Source organism: Hylobates moloch, unplaced genomic scaffold, assembly GCF_009828535.3.
Source record: "Hylobates moloch isolate HMO894 unplaced genomic scaffold, HMol_V3 SCAFFOLD_10, whole genome shotgun sequence".
Lineage (NCBI taxonomy): Eukaryota > Metazoa > Chordata > Mammalia > Primates > Hylobatidae > Hylobates > Hylobates moloch.
The window spans coordinates 109,899,991-109,917,400 of record NW_026652285.1 but is presented as its reverse complement, the minus strand read 5'-3'; the positions used below and the strand labels follow the sequence as shown (position 1 = coordinate 109,917,400).

Genomic DNA, 17,410 nt, shown 5'->3' with positions numbered 1-17,410 from the left:
TGGGAGTGATGGAAATGCTCCATATCTTGACTGTGGCATTGATTACACTGGGATGTACATTTGTAAAAACTAAAACCATATACTTTAAAGTAGTTTGTTTTACTGTATTTGAATTAATTGCAATAAAGTTGATCCAAGAGAAAAAAATCTCAAAAACCTATTTGATTTAAAAAAATCCAACAAAATATATACAAGACCACACCACAGAAAACCATAAAATATTACTGGGGGTTAAGAAAGATCCAACAAATGAACAGATATACCATGTTCATGAACTAGTAAACCAGGTAGTAAATGCCTCATTTTTCCCTAACCTGATTAGGGTCTAATACAATCCCAATCAAATCCCTACAGGAGCTTCTGTAGAACTTGTTAAGCTGACTTCAAAACTTATATGAAGACCAAAAAGAGCAAGACACAAACTCTATGGTGAAGCTGGGCACAGTGGCTCACTCCTGCAATCCCAGTGCTTTGGGAAGCCAAGGCGGGAGGATTGCCTGAGGCTAGGAATTTGAGACCAGCCTGGGCAACACAGTGAGATTCCATCTCTATAAAACAAAATAAAAAAATTAGCCGGGCATCGTAGTGCACACTTGTAGTCCTACCTACTTGGGAGGTCAAGGCAGGAAGATCACTTGAGCCCAGGAGTTCAAGGCTGCAGTGAGCTATGATTGTGCCACTGCACTCCAGCCTGGGCAACAGAGCAAGACCTGGTCTCTTAAAAAAAAAAAGGCCAGGCGCAGTGGCTCACGCCTGTAATCCCAGCACTTTGGGAGGCCGAGGCAGGTGGATCATGAGGTCAGGAGATCGAGACCATCCTGGTCAAGATGGTGAAATCCCACCTCTACTAAAACTATAAAACTTAGCTGGGCACAGCCTGGCGCAGTGGCTCATGCCTATAATCCCAGCACTTTGGGAGGCCGAGGCAGGCAGATTATGTCAGGAGATCAAGACCATCCCGGCTAACATGGTGAAACCCTGTCTCTACTAAAAATACAAAAAGTTAGCTGGGCGTGGTGGTGGGCGCCTACAGTCCCAGCTACTAAGGAGGCTGAGGCGGGAGAATGGCGTGAACCTGGGAGGTGGAGCTTGCGGTGAGCTGAGATCGCGCCACTGCACTCCAGCCTGGGTGACAGAGCGAGACTCCATCTCAAACAAACAAACAAACAAAAAACACCTCTAAGGTGAGAAGATGTAAACTACAATAATTAAAATAATTAAGGTAACACAGCCCAGGCCAAGAAGTCAGCAGACTGATTGACAGGACCAGGACACTGAGCTATGACAAGAGCCACACTGCTGACTGGGGAAAAGACAGTCTTCTCCACAAACAGTGCTGAGTCAGCCAGGTAACAAGATGAGAAAAAAATAAACCTTGACTCTGATCTTACACCACACACAGAACGGCTGTCAACCTACACACAGAACCCACGTGAAAGCAAACAGGACTGTTTCTGGGAAATATTCAAGTTTTCAAAAAATGTCACTAAGACATTACGAAAACCCAGTATTTAGAAAAAGACTGATAAATTGAACTAGAATAAAAAAAAGAACTTCTGTTCACTCCAAGACATCATTAGGAAATGAAAAAGTCACAGAGAGAAGGCGACATCTGTGGCGCACACAAGTGACAACACAGCCTTTGTGAGAATATGTGTTACCAGCCCACAGAAGGCGAGTCATTCCACAGCAAGGCTGGAATAGGCAGTTCGCAGCAGAGGAGCCTCACAACGCTGCACACGGCATGCACACACGGAGGCGGCCGTCCCTTGAGGGCTCAGCCCCACTGCATAGGGAGAGATGCCTGAACACTGTGACCTTCCAGAGCCCGGCTTCTCTTCCATGAAACACAAGTCATTTCACCAACAGTTACTTCTTAGAAGGTGGCTGCAGGGACGGAGCCTGGGGTTGGGGTTGGCAGTCCATAGAGGCCACTGCTATGAAGACGACTGCCTGGTGCCCTATTCTCCAGGCATAAGATTTATTTTGTGGTCTGGTGGCTGCTGTTGAGATGAGAAGAACCTTTATTTCCCCACTGGCTCGGAATGACTGCAAGTTTCAAGAGGTTTTAAAATAGACAATGGATGAATTCCAGAGCAATGATGGGAACGAGGCTACGGTAAAGGGAACATGAGGCCTGGGATGGGTCAATCACCCCTGCCCTAGCCTCAAAAAGCTCCCAAAACCAGGCTCCTGGAGTGGCCCCTGCTCTCTCCCACACAAGGTTCTAGGGCCTGGGCAGTGGGGATTGGGTGGGCTGGGGACACAAGGGACATGTATGTTGGCATTTCTGTGCACACGACGGGAGGCTCACTGCTGCTTCACTCAGTCACTGTGAACACACAGAGCCCCCCCTCAGCCTCTCTGCAGTCTCGGTACCCGGCGCCCCCCTCAGCCTCTCTGCAGTCTCAGTACACGGCGCCCCTCCTCAGCCTCTCGTCTCGGTACACGGCGCCCCCCCCTCAACCTCTCTGCAGTCTCAGTATACGGCGCCCCCCTCAGCCTCTCTCCAGACTCGGTACCCGGCGCCCCTCCTCAGCCTCTCTGCAGTCCTAGGGATTGCCGAGCCCCAACCCGAGATTCTCAGTTGGGGTGTGGAGGATTGGAGTGGTGGGTCTCAGGCCCACTCTCACAAGAAGGGGGCAGTTGGCTGCACAGGCTCAGGGACCTCCCAAGTCAGAGGTCCCTCCCTCCGATCCATGCTGGGCACAGAACCAAGGCCAGCTCCAAATGCGGCGCTCAGCAGGTCTATAGCAAGCCCACTCTTGTCAACAGTAAGAGCTCTCATCTGAATCCCGGCCCTACTGGGACAAACACATTCAGGTTTTACAGTTCACAAGTTCTACATGGCCCCAACCCCGCAAAACACATTACCTTATTGTCGAGATCAAAGAGGTAAGAATCTTCCTCTCGAACATCGGCTTCTGAGTCCGAAATCAGCTCCCCAACATACCTGCAGAGGGAGGTGCGGTGCAGGTGAGGCCCTGGAAGGCAGCGAGCACTGCCCACAGACAACAAGCACAGCCCGGACTCCGCAACCACAGGGAAAGAGCGGGGCACACCAGAAGAACATGCAGGGAACATGTTTGGAGACGTGTGCCCAGGGTTGAACTGGGGTTTCGGCTGAGGTTCTCGAGGATGACGATGACGATACTGAAAGCTCTGCGTCTGCGGCCTGGTACCTGAGAACCCAGAATGGTCCTCCCCCAGAGATGACTGCCCATGCTGGACCACGCCTTCTAACCAGACCACGCCCTCTAACCGGACCACGCCTTCTAACCGGACCACGCCTTCTAACCGGACCACGCCTTCCTAACTGGACCACGCCTTCTAACTGGACCACGCCTTCCTAACTGAACCACGGCTTCTTAAATGCACTCCTGAGCTGGTTAAGGGCAGTAGCGAGAGGACTGAAGACAGCACGAGCTTGGTTCTCTGGGCCAGGGTCTCCGCGGCCCCCACCCCACGCTGCTGTAGGCCAGGGGATGTGCCTGCTCCCAGAGGGGCTTCTTGAAGTACAGACACAGATGGGCCTCCGTCCCAGAAATGACACCAGGCTTGGGATGACCCAGGGACTCACTCACTCGCAGACAAAGGTGCCTAGTGGGATGTCCTGCAGGGACCGCACGCCCCAGCCCATGTCCTGTGTCCGGTAGAGCTGCAGCCTTGCCCTGGAAAATAGAGAGTAGTGGTGGACCCAGACCACAGCCTCAGCCTGTTGCCACAATGGTCAGCAAAAGCCAGCTGGAGCCACGTCATTGAAATGAGGAAGAAAACTGGTTCTGTATCCGAAGCATTCAATGCTGCAGACACCTCACAGACACAGCATCTCGCACTCTCAGGGAGCCAAGAACCCGGGAATCAGCCAGGAACACCCCAGCCCACAACCTCGGCAAGTCACTGGTCCTGGCTGTGGCTCGGTGTCCCCATCTGTAACATGGGGACAGAGCTGGGCCTGGGCCACTAGGCACTGTGAGGGGCAGAGGTGCTAATACTAGAGAAGCCTATAGCTGGACCAGGCTGTGGTGACACCTGCAGCCCAGCCTGCTCCCGACAAGGAGCCCACAGGCCCCTCAGGGCTGGGGGAGGGTGGTGGGGGGAGGTGACGGTCAGGGGTTTCTCAGGGCTGGGGGAAGGTGGTTGGGCGGGCCTGGGGGGGGGTGGCCGGGTAGATCTGGGGGAGGGCGGCTGGGCAGGCCTGGCATGTGCGCCTCTGAGGAGCCCTCAGAACCACGTGCCTCACGTCTGCCTTGTGTCTGTCTGGTGTGGGTCCTCACCCCCAGGCCTTTCTACCACACCAAGGACAGAGACTGCCTTCCAGCATGAACCAAGTTTATCGAGGTCACAAAAAAGTCAATACTATAAAAATTAGTGTTCAGCTAAATTTAAGTGTGCATAACTTTCCCTTATGACTCAGAGGGGCTTTGAGTTCTCCAATCTCAGGCACATTTGTGGAGAAAATGCTCAAGACCAGAACCCAGGGAAAGGAGAGGCAGCTGCTGGGCGGTCAGGGGACCAAGCCCAGCTGGGAAAGGGTGCTGGGCAAGCCTTACTCCACAAGCGTCCTGAGCAACCCAGGAACAAGGAGTCCGTGCAGCCTGAGAAGCATCAGGACATCACCTCACTGTTAGAGAAGCCCAGAGAACAGAGAATATTTAGAAAATGACTGGAGTATTAAAATAGAACTATGACAGCCCTAATCTGTTGAAGAATTTTCGCATGAACTCAGTAACAAAGGTAATTCTTAGGCCAAGTCCGTTCCTCTGCTTTTAGCTCGACTGACCCAACAACCTGCTCCTTCTCTCATGCCGAAGTCTGTGCTGGGGGAAGCGTGACTAGTGATTTACGGCACAAGTGACATTTCTAGAGGATAAGGGGCTCAGAGGTAACTTGTTGGCTCTATCTACAAACACACGCGCGTGCATCCAAACACGTTAAGTTCTTGTCTGTCGGGGTGACCTCCGTGCTAATACATGCTAATATGAGCAGAATGTGGGGCTCTGGCAGGAAGCTGCCTCTCACCTGAGACCATTCTGTACGACGCGATTTCGGCAGTTCCTCCAGCAGGAGCACGCGTGGTTGCATTCGAAGATCAAGGGAGGCTCCGCCATGTTGAACTCTGGCAGAAGCCGGCCGTCCTGTGGACAGATGAGCAGCAAGGGCCCGGCAGAGGTTACTCACTCTTCAATTGAACTGATATCAACCCATTTCTACTAAGTGCCCAGTGTGGCTTAAACTGACATAAAAACGACGGTTTCTGGCCAAACTTGAACACCCACCTAGGGAAAAACTCCATGTGTACGGTTTGGATGGGAAGCCTCCACCCAGATGCCCACACAGGTTGTGGAGACCCCCTGGAGCGCTCGCCCGGGCCCAGCCTGGGGCCAGTTTCTGTCCACCTGGGGCCTTCCCAGCCTGGGCTTCTCCAGCCTCGCCGAGGCTGCCAGCTCCTGGGTTGCTCTGCTTCCTTTGGCTGGTTGGGGCCTCCTGCACCCTCCTGCACTCCTGGCCTCCTTGCCTTGCAAATCCTCAACTGTGGAGGGACTCAGCCCTCTGCTCCCCTTTCTACCCCCCGAAGCCAGGCCAGGTGCAGCAGCACTGGGTGCAGATGCTCCCCCAGGGCTGTGTGAACTGAGGCGCGGGGCCCAGGGCTGCCCAGGCACACTGGCTTGACGGCTTCAGGGGCTGCTCTGAACAACTGGGGCACTCCTCAGAACATTCCTTCCTGTGCCCCCTCAGGAGGACTGTCCACCTGAAAAGCCACCACTCAGACATGAGCCTGGAGGCTTTCTGAGCCTGCCATCTCCATAGCCCTCACTGGCACGAATCCTTCTCCCATTGGGGCCTCTAATTCAGATGGGTAAACACTCGACCCTCCATGGCCACCCTCCTCCAAAGTCTGCTTCCAGAGGGGATGCCTGCTGCCTCTCCCTGCTCGAGTCTCTTCACCTAGGCCATGCTGGCTTCCACCCCCACCGTGACCTCTGAACTTGGGAGACCAGGAACTCTCCACCTCTGCTTAGACATCCCTCCCCTGAATTGCACCCCTGCCAGCCAGGGCCACTCCCCACTCCCATCTCCTCAGCAGCCTCCATCCCGGGCTCCTCCGAGGACCAGCACCCACCAGAAACTTCCAATCCTGTGTCTCCTCAAGCCCAGCGCCCGCACCGATGCTCCCTGTACCCAGCCCAGCAGCACCCTCCCTCTTCACATCCCTCATACTCAGCAAGCACAAGGCATAGCTCACCAGATACACACAACACAAGCAGCACCTCCTCCTGGGGCCAAGCCAGGCTGACTGGCTGCCCACCCCGGCCACCATTCAGGCAGCCACAAAGGATGCAGACCCCAGCCCCAGGGACTCTGCAGCCATGTCCTCGGCTCACGACCCTGACTTGGGTGCTGGCGCCCGCTGTGCCTCCCCTGCCTGTCACACCCAGCTCACCTCCAACTCCTTCCCAACGCTGCCACGACAGCGCTGGGGTCACAGACGCCTGCACTGTTTTTGCAGACCCGGACCAGCGGCACTTACCACCTGAGCCCACGCACACGAGGCCACCCTCACCTTGTCGTACCAGCAGCGCATGCTGAGCTGGCCGCACATGCAGTTGCTGGAGGAGCAGTCGTCGATGCACACACAATACTGAGAAGAGAGGCGCCGGAGGGTCAGACGGGCAGGCACAGGCCTTCTGTTTCCCCTCCCACTCACAGCTACGTTTTCCAATTCTCAGTTACCCCTGATTCTGGTAAGTGCTTCTCAAAGGCACCATGTGAGTGTGTGGCCTCTTAGGGAGAAGGGTGTGCAGGCAGAAACATGCCGAGTGCCTGCGGGAGGGGGCTCTGGCTGAGGACCCTGACAGAGGGACAGGGGGCAGGCAGGGTAGCGACGCGGCAGCGGGTGACGTGGGGTGGGTGAAGGGCTGGGGGGCAGCTGCATTTGTGGCCAGATGCTCGATGGGAAAGGCAAGAACACAGAGCCTGGCACGCCCTCGGGGGGGGAAGGGGAGGGCCTGGGCAGTGCCCAGCCTGGGAAGAGGAGGGAGCTGCCTACAAGCAGAGCCACAAGGAAAGTACTCGAGAAGGTGCAGGCGGTGAGGGCACCAGGCTGTGTGCACTCGGAGGCTGGGAAAGCTGGCATGTGCTGGACCCATCTCTCTAGGGGCTGGGAGGTGCAGGGATCCAGGTCGTCCTGCAGGCCTCGAAAAGGCTCCTCTCGCCTGTGCCCCCAGCAAGAGGCCGCACTGGGGCCCCTGAGTGTGAGGTTACAAAAAAGGCACAAAGATGCTTGCCGCTGCTTTGGGTCGGTAAGAAGCCTCAGAAGAGCAATGAGAGGACCCAGGGCTGGGCTTGACAGAACCTTTATCTGCCTTCCAGCTCTTTCAGGGGAGGCAACTGCAAAGAGAATGAGGTCTTCCTGGGAAGCCCCCCATGAGCCCTCCTGCTCTGAGTGGTGAGAAGAACCCAGGACTCCAGGCTCAAGAAGCTTCTGCCTGTCACATGCCCTGGACTGAGTCAGCCCTTCATCTGCCGTCACTCACCTGCAGATGAGTGATGTTTCTGTCGATGTTCATGGGGGACGTCACGCAGTTCTGAGAGACGTACTTGTAGTTGCTGGGACATGGCTCGCTATCCACGGCATTGACACAGGGGATGGGGATGCGCTCGTAGCCTCGAGCGATGTCCCTGCCACAGAAAGGACAGGTGTCACCTGGAGGCTGATGTCCTCTGTCCAGGGGGTGGCACAGCGCGTAGTGGGGCGGCTGGCAAACACCTGGCCCTGACAATTTGGAATCCTGCCTGCGGAAGTTTCAGCTTCAGGAGCAGCTTTCACCGCAAGCTCCCAAAGCCCTGCTGACTGCTGATTTGTCACAAAGCCGTCCTGGGGCTGGGCTCACCTGCTCACTATCCTCTCCACGGGACTGGGCCTGTCGGGGGCCGATTCCTGCAGAGCCTTGCTCATCTGCAGAGCGCTCCACACCTGAGAGTTGAGGCTCGCACACTGCAGGGGCGTCTCTCCTTCCTTGTTCTTTAGGGTGACATCTGAATCCCGAGAAAGAAAGAGGCTAAAAGGGAAAATGTAAGGCCACAAAACATTTAAAGCTGACTTGAAAAGATGACACAGATGAGATTTATAAAATGACCGTCACTAACAATAAAGGGAACACTATTCACCGTGAGATAACTTGAACAAGTCTGCTCACCAATGACTCTGCAAAGATGGGCTTTAGCTCACCCAGGAACATGACTCCCTTCCTCCTCGCCCACATTCACTGTCAAAGTCAGCAGGCTGTTTTCTTAGCAGGAAGCGTGTGTAAAAAACCAGGGCGGCATTTGATTTTTCTTGGATTTTTCATTCAAATTTACCCTCAAGGATAAGAAGGGAAGCAAGGAGGGAGAGAGGCCAAGCTTGGGCCACGTACAGCGTGAGCGGTCCTCAGTTCCACTCCTGCTCACTGCGTCCAGGCTGCAGTCACCGTACGTGGAGCTGCGCTTCACACAACCAGATGCCCAACCTGGCTGAGCCACCGTGAGATCCAAACGTGGGAGGGCATAGCCCCACGTGTAGGGGCCAGGGAGTCACTGGAGGCTGGTGCGTGGAGCACCTACAGCTCCCTGTCCTTCCCCAGCAGCCAAACACACACTCCATCCCTGGCCACCACCAACAACCTGAGTGTGGATGACTTTATGGGATCAAGGTCTCAAGCTTTTTTGTTTTTGGGTTTTTTTTTTTTTTTTTGAGACAGAATCTCGCTCTGTCACCCAGGCTGGAGTGTAGTGTCGCAATCTCCGCTCACCGCAATCTCTTGCCTCCTGGATTCAAGCGATTCGCCTGCCTCAGCCTCTGGCGTAGCTGGGGTTACAGGCACGTGCCACCATGGCCGGCTAATTTTTGTATTTTAGTAGAGATGGGGTTTCACCATGTTGGCCAGGCTAGTCTCAAACTCCTGGCCTCAGGTAATCTGCCTGCCTCAGCCTCCCAAAGTGCTGGGATTACAGGCGTGAGCCACCGCCACCCAGCTGAAGGTCTCAAGTTTTAAAAGGGCCCTGAGCGGTGAGCGCCACAGCCCCCAGCATCTCTAGCCCTGGCTGTGGGTGGCACTGCTCCCAGAAGGCATCCTGAGCCTCTCAGGGACTCTGAGCTGGCAGGTCCCTGCTGGGAGCAGGGCTGTTCCCATGCTGCCCCTCAGCCATGTCAGGAGTTTCAGGTCTGAGACTACAACTTGGGAATTTTTTCATGACAATCCCCCCTAACCCAGAAATAAACCACAGCTGATCTCAAACGTGGACTGGGAAAGACACTTCTCTGCGCATGGAACACCAAGGATGGACTTCCACACGAAGGAACAGAGGGCCTGTGTCCACTCAAGCCCCAAGTGTGAACACAAGACCGTCGAGCGGTCTCTCTGGGCGCCCAGGTCAGGTCGGCGCCAGCCCGAGCCGGGGGAAGCACTGCACTCACACGACACAGTCGTAGCGGTTCTCCCGGGCGGCAATGTGCAGCGGTGAGTCTCCGTGGATGTTCACGGCGTGGAGGTCGCACTTGGCAGCCAGCAGGATCTTGGCTATGTCCACGCAGCCGGAGAACGCCGCCCAGTGCAGGCAAATGTTCTCCTCCTGAACAGACACAAACCAGAGCTCAGTGCAGGCTTCCTGCTGGCTCACAGTGCTGGGGCCAGGCCACATGCCCAGGCAGAGGCTCTGGAGCATGTGTGGCCGTCCCCGGCAGGGCCAGGTGGAAAGGGTGCCAAAGGTCACCATATGGGAACCTAGTGCCCATCTCAACTCTGGAAGGCACTTCCTTTCGTGTTTTGTTTGTTTCATTGTAAAAATAACATAATTATAAAAGTAGCATAATCAAAGAATTAAAATAGGGAAAAGGTCATCCAGAATTATATCAACCTACACTCAAAACATTAACACTTGGAGGCACTTTTCTTTCATGTATTTTTAAAAATTATATTCATTTCCAAACAGGGGTATAGTCATAAGATAGGATAATGCTTTTGAAAGATTTGAAAAAAGATGTGTAAATTTGATTAAATTAAAATTTTGGGCTGGGCATGGTGGCTCACGCCTGTAATCCCAGCATTTTGGGAGGCAGAGGCAGGTAGATCACCTGAGGTCAGGAGTTCGAGACCAGCCTGGCCAACATGGTGAAACCCCGTTTCTACTAAAAATACAAAAAATGAGCCAGGCGTGGTGGTGGGCGCCTGTAATCCCAGCTACTCGCGAGGCTGAGGCAGGAGAATCGCTTGAACCCGGGAGGCAGAGGTTGCAGTGAGCCGAGATCGTGCCACTACACTCCAGCCTAGGCAACAAGAGCGAAACTCTGTCTCAAAAAAACCCAAAAACTTTTACTTTTAAAAAGGCCTCTTTTAAATAAAACAAATAAAATTTGGAGAAATACTTGTGCCACATGTAAAATATAGATAATTTATAATCATGCAGTAAATTAGAACACTGTAATTCTGAAAAAATATGTGCAAAGGAGAAGAAAATAAAAAACGTAGGTAAGAAAAAGATGAACGGTAAACATAAGAAAGTCTTCAACTCTGCCAGGAAGCCAAGAATATAAATCAGAACAATGAATTATCCCTAACTCTATCACCCCAGGGATAAAACAGCGATAAATGGAATGAGGAACACGCCCGCGCTGTTTCCTACACCTGATGCTCATCTGTCCCTGACCCTCCATCATCACCAGAGGCTCCCAGGTGCTGAGGCCTCCTCCAGTTGGCGCCGTGCCAGGAGCGCCTTTCACGCAGGGCGGCACCGGAACCACCTCCGGACCCACCACCCACGGTCCACGCGGGGCGGCACCGGAACCACCTCCGGACCGATTACCCACGGTCCACGCGGGGCGGCACCAGAACCACCTCTGGACCCACCACCCACGGTCCACGCGGGGCGGCACCGGAACCACCTCTGGACCGATTACCCACAGTCACTCAGCTTCTGGACCTTTCCTTTACTGAACACTTGTTTATTTTTGTTGGTATATTTCTGGAATACCAATGCCAGCAAATATTTTAGTGCTTTTCATTTCCTACATTATTTCTCAAGGATGCATCCTCAGAGGCAGGATTGTTGGATTAAAGCACGTGAGCGTTTCACGTTCCTGAAGTGTGTTCTGCTCTGCTGGCGTCTGGGAGCGCCGGCTGCAGCCCCCTTCCCCTCGGGAATCGTCAGCGATCTTCCCAGAAGCCATAAACCAAGCCCTGCCTGACTGTCCGCTTTGCTGCGGGGGCTGAGGAGGCTCGAGGCCCAAGGCAGACCCCTGCAGGGGTGCGGTCTCCACCCTGCAGGCTCTGCTTCCATTTGAGCGCTACACCGCCTCCCTACAAGGGCGCAGGGCCGCTGCCACATCCCAGGGACTGGCTCTGCAGGTCGGCAGGGTCACCCCCAAGAGAGAAGGACGCGGGCTCTTCTGAGACACCCTTGTGCTTTCACGCAGTCCCCCTCCCGACTCCACACCGTGCGGCACCGTCAACCTTTCCAGCTCAGTGAAGGCGAAGAAAAAAGCAGAACAGAAACCGAGTGGCATGGTCTCCGGTATCTTCATCCACAAACGGCCAGCCCCAGGCATGGGCTTTACTGTTCCCTTGACTTCTAAAAGAGAAAACTAAAAGCGAACTCCGTGTGTCCGCCTCAGTGCATTTCCTGAAGAGCCTCTGCTGCTCTGTGGCTCTTCCGCCCCTCTGCTCTGTTTCTGGCTTCCCTCCTCCATACATCGAGAGCTCCTTGAACAAAAGGCTGCTTGCTTAGGGGCCTCTTTTCTTTTTCCTTTATCAGAATGATTTATGATTTTATAACCAGAATTACATTTTTATTTTTTTTTAGAGGCGGAGTCTCACTCCGTCACCCAGGCTGGAATGCAATTGGCACGATCTCGGTTCACTGCAACCTCTGCCTCTGGGGTTCAAGCGATTCTCGTGCCTTAGCCTCCCCAGTAGCTGGGATAACAGGCGCATGCTACCAGGCCCAGCTAATCATTTTGTATTTTTAGTAGAGTCGGGGTTTCACCATGTTGCCCAGGCTGGTCTCAAACTCCTGACCTCAAGTGATCTGCCACCATGCCCTGCCCCAGAATTACATTTTTGAGAGCTTCCAGTTCACCTAAGATACTTCCACTCTGGGACTGTTCAAACGCCCAGCCTTTCTGAAGTTGGCTGAGTTACAACAAGCCTGGCCTACACCTGGTGAGCAACCGCACTCCTGAAACGATAGAGTGATACAGACCAGAACAGGTTTACCTTCCCACCTAAAAGAACCAGAAGAGTAAAACAAAACAGTCAAAACCTATGACCATGGCTGTCAAGACACCAGACACCAGGCAGGGAAGGACCGTGCCCCTGAGAGGCGGAGTCTGTGAGGGAGCCTGCGGCTGCCCAGCTCACCGCCACCAGAGCTCCAACCACGGCGCAGGGGGTAGCCAGGCAGGGCCCCCAGATGCTCAGACAGAAAACAGAGCTCCAAGAGAGGTTCCAGAGATCTGTGCACTTCCACCGGAGTCATCCGGCAGGACGCTAGTGGCCACGAGCCTGTTGAGAACGTGCACTCAAAGCCGGGACCTTTCCCCACAGCCAGGCAGGCCACACTCTCCATCCACAGGCTGTGGGCTGGAGGACAATGGACGGACCTGCCTCAGTGGCTCCAGACCCACCTAACAAACCTGAAAAGCAAAATCCAACATGATCTGACTGGTTTCAAGTGACTTAGCTGAGTTCCAGAACAAAGTTCAAGAACATTCACAGGAAGAAGAGTCCCTAGCATCATACAAGTTTTGCAAAACCCACCCACATCCTGGCATCGGCTACAGGTTACCAGACGTGCAAAGAGGCAGGAAACATGACCCACAATGGGGAGAAAAACCCAGTCATCAAAAAGCCCGGCTTTGACACAGATGCTGGATTAGCAAACAAGGTCATTAAAGCCATTGGTGGGCTGGGTGCGGTGGCTCACATTTGTGATCCCAGCACTTTGGGAGGCCTTGGCGGGGGGATCACTTAAGGTCAGGAGTTCGAGACTAGCCTGGGCAACGTGGTGAAACCCCACCTCTACTAAAAATACAAAACTTAGCCAGGCGTGGTGGTGCGCGCCTGTAATCCCAGCTACTCGCGAGGCTGAGGCAGGAGAATCGCTTGAACCCGGGAGGCAGAGGTTACAGTGGGCCGAGATTGTGGCACTGCACTCCAGCCTGGGCAAAAGAGTGAAACTCTGTCTTAAATAAATAAATAAAATAAATAAATAAATAAGTAAATAAAGCTATTGGTATAGCCTGTATTCTATAGGTTTGAAAGTTAAGTAGAAACATGTTAGGAAATGTTTGAAAGACTCCAACAGAACTTTTAGAGCTGAAAACGACAATGCCTGGAATGTAGGCACACACAGACTGGATGAGCTCAACAGCATCACGTGCAGAAGAAAAGACGAGTGGACTGGAAGACAAACCAACAAAAACCTGCTCAACTGAAACATGGAGGGAAAGAAAAATAATCTAAAAATTGAAAAGAGCACCAGTGAGCTGTGGAACCACTCTGAGAACTCCTACATACACAGCTGGAATACTGGAAAGCATGGTGGGCAAAAAACATTATTTGAAGAAATAACGACTGAAAAATTTCCAAATTTGTTAAAAACCGTAAATCCACAGATCCAAGAAGCTCAATGAACCCTAAGTGCACACACACAAAATAACACCAAGGCACATCAGTAATCAAATTGCTTTACAGACAAACTAAGGCTTAGAGGAAAATCCAATTGCTAAAATCAAGAGATACAGAAAAAACATTTTAAAAGCAGCCATATAAAAAGGACACATTATACACAGAGAAATAACTGCAGTGGCGCTGGATTTCTCACTGCAAACACTGCAGGTGAGAACCCAGGGAAACCACCATTTAAAGCATTGGAAGAAATAACTATGCATCCAAAATTCTAAGAATATCTTTCAAAAATGAAAGCAAAATAAGGACTTTCCAGGCATTAACGAGCTGCAAGAGGGCCGGGCATAGTGGCTTACGCCTGTAATCCCAGCACTTTGGGAGTCCGAGGCAGGCGGATCACGAGGTCAGGAGTTTGAGACCAGCCTGGCCAACATGGTGAAACCCCGTCTCTACTAAAAATACAAAAATTAGCCAGGCATGGTGGCTCGTGCCTGTAATCCCAGCTACTCAGGAGGCTGAGACATGAGAATAGCTCGAACCTGGGAGGCGGAGGTTACAGTAAGCCAAGATCGTGCCACTGCATTCCAGCCTGGGCGATGGAGCAAGACTCCATCTTAAAAAAAAAAAAAAAAAAAAAGACCACTGACTGTTTAAACAGGATAACCATATGGCTATTATGGTGTTCAGAACATACATATATGTAAAATATAAGAGAACAGCAGTATCAAGTTTGGGAGAAGAAAAATGATTTTGCAAGACCTACTGTAAAGCTACATCAGTCAAACAAGGACAGTACTTGCCTAAAGGCAGATACATAGATCAATGCATCAAAAGAGAGGGCCCTGGAGCTGACACACACGTGGACGACTGACTTTACACACATGTGGACAACTGACGCTGATATGTGGACAACTGGCTCACACATGTGGATGACTGATACATATGGGGACAACTGACATGGACGACCAACTCATACATGTGGATGACAGACACACACATGCAGATGGCTGACTCATACATGCAGATGACTGACCCTCATGTGTAGACAACTGACACACATGTGGACTGACACATATGGATGACTGACAGACACGCAGATGACTGACTCACACGTGGACAACTCACATGTGGACAAATGACACATGCAGATGATGGACTCACACATGCAGATGACAGACTCACACACATGCAGATGACCGACTCACACATGCAGACTGACTCTCACATGTGGATGACTGACATGTGGACTGACACATGTGGACGACTGACAGACATGCAGATGACTGACTCACACATGGACAACTGACACATGTGGACTCACACATGCAGATGACTGACTCATACATGGATGACTGACAGACATGCAAATGACTGACACATGTGGACTGACACATGGGTAACTGACTCACACATACAGACAACTGGCTTTTGGCAATGGTACAGAGTCAATTCTATGTAGAAAGAATGGTTTTCTCAACAAATGGCACTGAACTAGGCATCCACAAGCAAAAAAGAAAAAAAGTTCAATCCATACCTCACACCATATACAAAAGTCAACTATAATAAAACGCAGACCTAAATGTAAACCCCCAAACCATAAAACTCGTATAAGAAAATGTGGGAGAATATCTTTGGGTTCTCAGATTAGGCAGTGATGTCTTAAACAGAATGCCAAAAACAGGATCCAGTTAAAAAAAAAAGAAAAACGTTGATAAACCAAACTTTATAAAAACTTTTAAAATTCTGCACTTCCAAAGACAGATCTGTAAACCATATATCTGATAAAGGACTTATATCCAGAACATAAACTCTCAAAACTCCAGAATACCCAATAATAAGCAAGAAAAATATTTGAACAGACCCTTCATTAAAAAAGATATATGGATCATAAATAAGCCCATAAAAAGATGCTTAACATCAACTGTCATTAGAGAAATGAAAATGAAATGAACTGAAAACTAAAACCACAACAAGACATCACTACACACCTACTAAAATGGATAAAATTTAAAGACTGACCATGCTAAGTGTTGGGAAGGATGCAGAGGAACCAGGACTGTCTGATACGGATTGGCTCCGTGTCCCCACCCAAATCTTGTCTTGAATTGTAATCCCCATTTGTCAAGGGAGGGACCTGATTGGATTATGGGGGTGGGTCCCCCATGCTGTTCTCATGTGAGTGAGTTCTCACAAGAGCTGGTTTTGAAGTGTGGTACAACGCTCCTCAATCTCTCTCTCCTGCCACCATGTAAGATGTGCTTTGCTTCTCCTTCACCTTCTGCCATGATTGTTGTTTCCCGAGGACCCCCCAGCCATGCTGAACTGTGAGTCAATTAAACCTCTTTTGTTTATAAATTACACAGTCTTAGGTAGAACCCTGATAGCAGTGTGAGAACGGATGAATGCACTCTCATACACTAGAGATGGTACAATCACTTGGAAAGCAGTTTGGCAGTTTTTTTTTTTTTTTTTTTAGACAAGCTGGGGTGCAGTGGTGCGATCTCAGCTTACTGCAGCCTTGACCTCCTGGGCTCAGGCAATCCTCCCACCTTAGCCTCCCGAGTACCTGGGACCACAGGTGTGTGTCACCATGCCCGGCTACTGGCAGTCTCTGAAAATGTTAAACCTAGACACCTGTCATATGTTCTAACCATTCTACTCCCAGGGGTTTAATCAAGAAAAATGAAGGCATGAATATTCACAGCATCTCTCTTAGTAACCACCAAAAATCAGAAACAACCTAAATGTCCACTGACAGCTGAAGGGTAAATGGACACATTCACACAATGGGCACTTCAGGCAGCGAAAATGGGGATCTCGGCTTAAAGACTCGAGGGAAAGCCGCCCATGGTGAGAGCCCTTTTCTATAAAACCGAGACATGCAGACAACAGAAAGCCCAGCAATGGGTGGCAGGGGTGGGCTGGGCATGGCTGTGAAGCGCGGAGGATCACCTGAAGATCATCAGGGCATCAGGGACGACCGGGCTCACTCTTCTGACAGCAACGATGGCTTCTGGGTGAAAATTCACCCAAGTGTGTACTTTGAATATATGCAGCCTATCTATTATACAGCAATAAGGTGGTTAAATTAATGAAGTGTTTCATTGTATAAATAACAAACTTGAAATTTAATCAATGCTTCCATTCTGGGGGAACAGCCACCAGCATCAGAGAGCTAACAGCTCTGACACCCGGACAGGCTGCAAGCTGCCCAGGCACGCAGGCCGACCAGCCACACTAGGGCTGCCTTCCCTGCCACGTGGTCTCCGGAGGCGGTGGCTGAGGCAGCCCCACCTGGGGGGTGGCCTCTGACTTGTTCTCTGCCTTTGCTTCCCTCCTCTCTTCCTCCAAGGTACCCGCCATAGCCTTCTGCCAGCTCAGGGCTCCTCTGCCTCTGCTTCCCTCTTCTCTTCCTTCTGCCGGCTCAGGGCTCCTCTCTCCATGGTGCCATCATCCTAACCCCCAGCGGGAAAGAACTCCGATGGAATGAGGTAGAAACCCCCTGGATACAGCCATGGAAGCCCTGCAGCCCACGGAGGAGGCACCGCAGCTCAGGACCAGTCACTCCAGAGAGGCCTGCCTGCCCGCAGGGAGGCGGCGGGTGCCCACAGCCAGTGGTCCCTGTTTCTAGGTGGGAGGTGGGGTCTGCTTACATGCAGGGAGGGGTTCCAAATGCAGACTCCCCCGTGCCAACAATGAATGGCAAGTGCCCGTGCCCACACTGCTCTCAGGCTCTGAGAGGA

The 17,410-nt window shown here is 52.0% G+C and overlaps 1 protein-coding gene across 7 annotated transcripts in view; it reads right to left on the bottom strand.

The window, feature by feature from the left end:
* EHMT1 (euchromatic histone lysine methyltransferase 1) overlaps nucleotides 1–17,410 on the bottom strand; it is a 103,638-nt gene that overhangs the window by 13,104 nt on the left and 73,124 nt on the right. For all 7 annotated transcript variants that reach the window (XM_032165801.2, XM_032165810.2, XM_032165809.2 and 4 more), the window contains 7 exons: nucleotides 9,461–9,615; nucleotides 7,896–8,063; nucleotides 7,539–7,683; nucleotides 6,566–6,643; nucleotides 5,023–5,138; nucleotides 3,585–3,671; nucleotides 2,875–2,953 (listed from right to left, as the gene is read on the bottom strand). In XM_032165801.2, coding sequence (XP_032021692.1) covers nucleotides 2,875–2,953; nucleotides 3,585–3,671; nucleotides 5,023–5,138; nucleotides 6,566–6,643; nucleotides 7,539–7,683; nucleotides 7,896–8,063; nucleotides 9,461–9,615 — 828 coding nt within the window. The remainder of the gene's footprint in view (nucleotides 1–2,874; nucleotides 2,954–3,584; nucleotides 3,672–5,022; nucleotides 5,139–6,565; nucleotides 6,644–7,538; nucleotides 7,684–7,895; nucleotides 8,064–9,460; nucleotides 9,616–17,410) is intronic.